The 3,787-nt window shown below is 39.9% G+C and overlaps 1 protein-coding gene across 1 annotated transcript; it reads right to left on the bottom strand.

Moving 5' to 3' along the window:
- Positions 1-235: 235 nt before the first annotated feature.
- rpl30 (ribosomal protein L30) lies at positions 236-3,370 on the bottom strand. Its single transcript, XM_062990773.1, has 5 exons — positions 3,315-3,370; positions 3,150-3,198; positions 2,563-2,708; positions 1,003-1,133; positions 236-335 (listed from the first exon to the last, which is right to left on the bottom strand). Exons 2-5 carry the CDS (start codon positions 3,168-3,170, stop codon positions 283-285), a joined length of 351 nt encoding a protein of 116 aa, XP_062846843.1. The 5' UTR covers positions 3,171-3,198; positions 3,315-3,370; the 3' UTR covers positions 236-282.
- Between the last annotated feature and the right edge of the window lie 417 nt (positions 3,371-3,787).

The raw sequence follows: 3,787 nt of genomic DNA, 5'->3' as shown, positions 1-3,787 counted from the left end.
CCAGACATTAGTCTGTGCCTTGATTAACCAACCGTTACTAGATGACGCTGTATAACAGCAGAGATTTGTAAATAAGAGAAAAAGGTCAAACTGGACCCGCGGTGTGTCTGACCAAGAAAAATGGTTGATGAAAAGGGAAAATGTAACCTATCCTTTAGTGGTAGCTGTGCAGGCATGTGCAGTTCATAATGTTTACTATCATAATAATTATAATAAAAAAAACACCAAACCATAATGACCATTTAACCATATTTATTTATAACAACTTTCAGAAAAATGGCTCTACTTCTCGCCCTGCTGTTGGTCTGGCATGCTTCTGATGATGTCAGAATCGCCTGCAAAGACAAGACATTTGGGCAAAAATTACTTGATGGATCATAATTGCATTTTAAATCAACAAAAATTACAAAAATAGCAGTTAACCAATACAAAATAAATAATCCTGAAAGCTTTTAAGTCAGGGTAGGATATTGTACAGGACTACTGCTTCAACACTCAGGAACAGCTAAAGTGTTCAGTTACCAGCTCACACAATGCTGGACATGCAATAAAATCCAACAGACTTTGGATAATAAACATTCTGGGGTCTTACTGTCCAATACATCACACATTAGATAAAACATCATGCATGAAAGTTCACACGAGACAAAAAAGTTGCCAAATCTCCATTCATCCTGACACGTGACAAAGAACAACAGACAGTCCCAAAAAAATCAGGGATAAAATGGGGCAGCTAATGGTACACCACAGGATCAAATTTTAGCTTCCTCAAACAGTCACCTTTAAAGAAAATTAAGGTATATTACATAAGCTCTACAATAATTAGTTTGAACCCTCTGAAAGATCTTGATGCAGGTTAGGTTCCTTGCTAAATCATAACTAGAAATATGTAATTATTTCCCTGCATTATGGTTGTTTTGGCTTTCCAATTCACATTTACTCTGGAGTTTTGAAATGCACCAAAGTGTGTGTGTAAACATGCACAAGGTGAGAAGTACGTACCAGGGTCGATGATGGCCAGTGTGCACACCCTGTAATATTTACCACAGGCTGTACCAAGCTCAATGTTGTTTCCACTGTAGTGGTGGACGCCAGTCTTGGCCAACATAGCATAATACTCGATTTCTGATTTCCTGCAAGCAAAAGAAAAAAAAAGAAAGTACTGGTCAGCTCAAAGATGATGAGGTGTACAAGTTTGTGTTTTACTAACTGAACTGTAAGCAGTGTCTATAACTTCTAATTCAAAACGCAACCCTCTAAAAACACACACAAGCTAAAATCTGAATTGTGGCTTATAAGCATGATAGCAAGCCTATAAAATTAAAAGTTCCATGCCTTTAATTAGTTTGTTAGGATTTTAACGTCATGTTTTACACTCTTTGGTTACATTCATGACAGGAACGGTAGTTACTCATTACACAAGATTCATCAGTTCACAAGGTTATATCAAACACAGTCATGAACAATTTAGTATCTCCAATTCACCTCACTTGCATGTCTTTGGACTGTGAGAGGAAACCGGAGCACCCCGAGGAAACCCACGTGGACACGGGGTCCATGCCTTTAATTTAAAATTCTATCACTGTTGCAGCACCAGATTAAAATACATCATTCAGACTGACTATTGGCCAAATCCAGTTTCCCTACAAATAGAACGTGTTGACCGATGAGTCTGAGGTTTGTCCTTTTGGCTGATCACCAGTTTTTAAACTTGTGCTATGCTGTCACTGCTTCGCTTTCTTACCCACGGTTGCCTGATTCTTTCCAGTATTTCTCAGAAAAGTCAGCTAGTAACCTCATACATTTGACATTGACAGCATTTAGCAGACGCTTTTTATCCAAAGCGACTTACACAATGAGCGGAACACGATGAGCAATTGAGGGTTAAGGGCCTTGCTCAGGGACCCAACAGTGGCAACTTAGTGGTGGCGGGGCTTGAACCGGCAACCTTCTGTTTACTAGTCCAAGACCTTAACCACTGAGCTATCACTGGCCCTACAGTTTATAACTATTAAATAGATTCAGTCCTTAGTGGTAATCATACAATATTGTTCATGTCAGTAAAAATAAAACCTGATCTGAAAATAACCTTCATTTGAATTTGGCTTGTGATAGATGCATTTCAGCACACCCTGGATAAGTACTGTCATGATGCTACAGTCTGTGAAAGTACTCTAAAGGCTGAACATGTTACACATTATTTTTTAAACTGAATTTTGTGATAGAGAAGCAACACTTTTAGTCTTGTGTTACTGTTTGGTGGATAGGTATTGGTAAAAGTGATTCTAGGCATACAGCATCTAGCTAGGATGCGATGCCCAATACCCAAGCCCTGAACTTACATGTTAAACCAGATTAATATTTAAATAGTGTATACAGTTTATCACTGCTAGCAAAACTGTTAGTGTCCAACCATTAAAAATGTATACATTTTTTTAATTGCTAAGTCAGGCTTAAGTGTGATCATTTAACCCCACTGTGCACCCTTGAGTTTTCGTCATTTTGAAGTCACGATTCACTATGAATTGTTAATTGAAATGTATTTGTGAAGTGTTTCAGTACCTCAGAGCAGGGCAGTTGTTGGCAAGGATCACCAGCTTGGCTTTGCCCTGGCGGATCATTTTCTGAGACTGTTTGTATCCCAGAACGTATTTACCACTCTTCATCACCAGCTGCAGTCTGGAGTTGATGGACTCCAAGGACTTTTTCTGTAAAGCAACAGAAATGCTGGGATTAGTAAGTGAGCTGACCAACAGCACGGCAGCACGCATGGATTCCTCCACATGTCTATAGCAATGGGTAGCACAGAAATCTGACATCCTCACGCATGAGCCAAACGTAAACAACTTTCTGGACTATATTTACAATAAAGTAAGTCTAACTGTGCCCTTATTACTTAGTATATCAGATTAAATCAGTACAGTTACTAAACACAACATAACTACTCATAAACTAAACCTGGGCGTCAAATACATGCCGAACTCGCAGCCTCACAAGACTTACAAACGTAACCCTATAAAATTAAATCAACATTGTTCATTATCGCTGTTTAACTGAGCTGATACGATGCAATATAACCAAACTGTGCATTATAAATCACTAGCGCGGCCTTTAACACGTGAGCCACGGCGCCATGCAGTAACACTTACCGTTTTCTTTGCGGCCACCATTGTAGCGTTTTAGTCCGTACCAGCCAACCTGAGAACAAAAATACCAAATACCAGCTCTTTAAATAACCGAATAAACACACAGACAGTTACACAATGCGACTAAACTACATATATTTATCACATTTCCTCTAGAGCCGAACTTACTGCTGCTAACTCCAAGATGGCCGGGTAGAGAAAGGATTTCCCACAGTGCACCGCGCCCGTAAACCACCCGCCCTCATCGCGAGAACACAGTGAACTTGAAAGGCTGAATCCCAAATATCCTCTAAGTCCCTCTCTAGGCGCACTACGCAGGGTGCATAACACTGGCGTTTACTTTCTGTGTACTATACAGACATGCAAAAACTCATTTCAGGGAGGTACCCCCGGACCTCGACCCCGACCCCCCAAGCCCAGAAAGAAACAGAACTTTTAGGAGCTGCTAACTGAGCTACTAAGCTACTGTTCGCGTCACAAACACATTAATGTGTACTACATAGTGCACTAGATAGTGTGAAAGATAATAGATTTATGTTCCCTACACAGTGCACTAGATTGTATATCAGATCACGGATTTATGTTCCCTACATAGTGCACTAGATAGTGTATTAGATAACGCATTCGTGTTCACCACATAG

This window comes from Trichomycterus rosablanca, chromosome 2, assembly GCF_030014385.1.
Source record: "Trichomycterus rosablanca isolate fTriRos1 chromosome 2, fTriRos1.hap1, whole genome shotgun sequence".
Taxonomy (NCBI): Eukaryota; Metazoa; Chordata; class Actinopteri; order Siluriformes; family Trichomycteridae; genus Trichomycterus; species Trichomycterus rosablanca.
The sequence above is the reverse complement of the archived record's forward strand: the minus strand, read 5'-3'. Positions and strand labels throughout refer to the sequence as shown.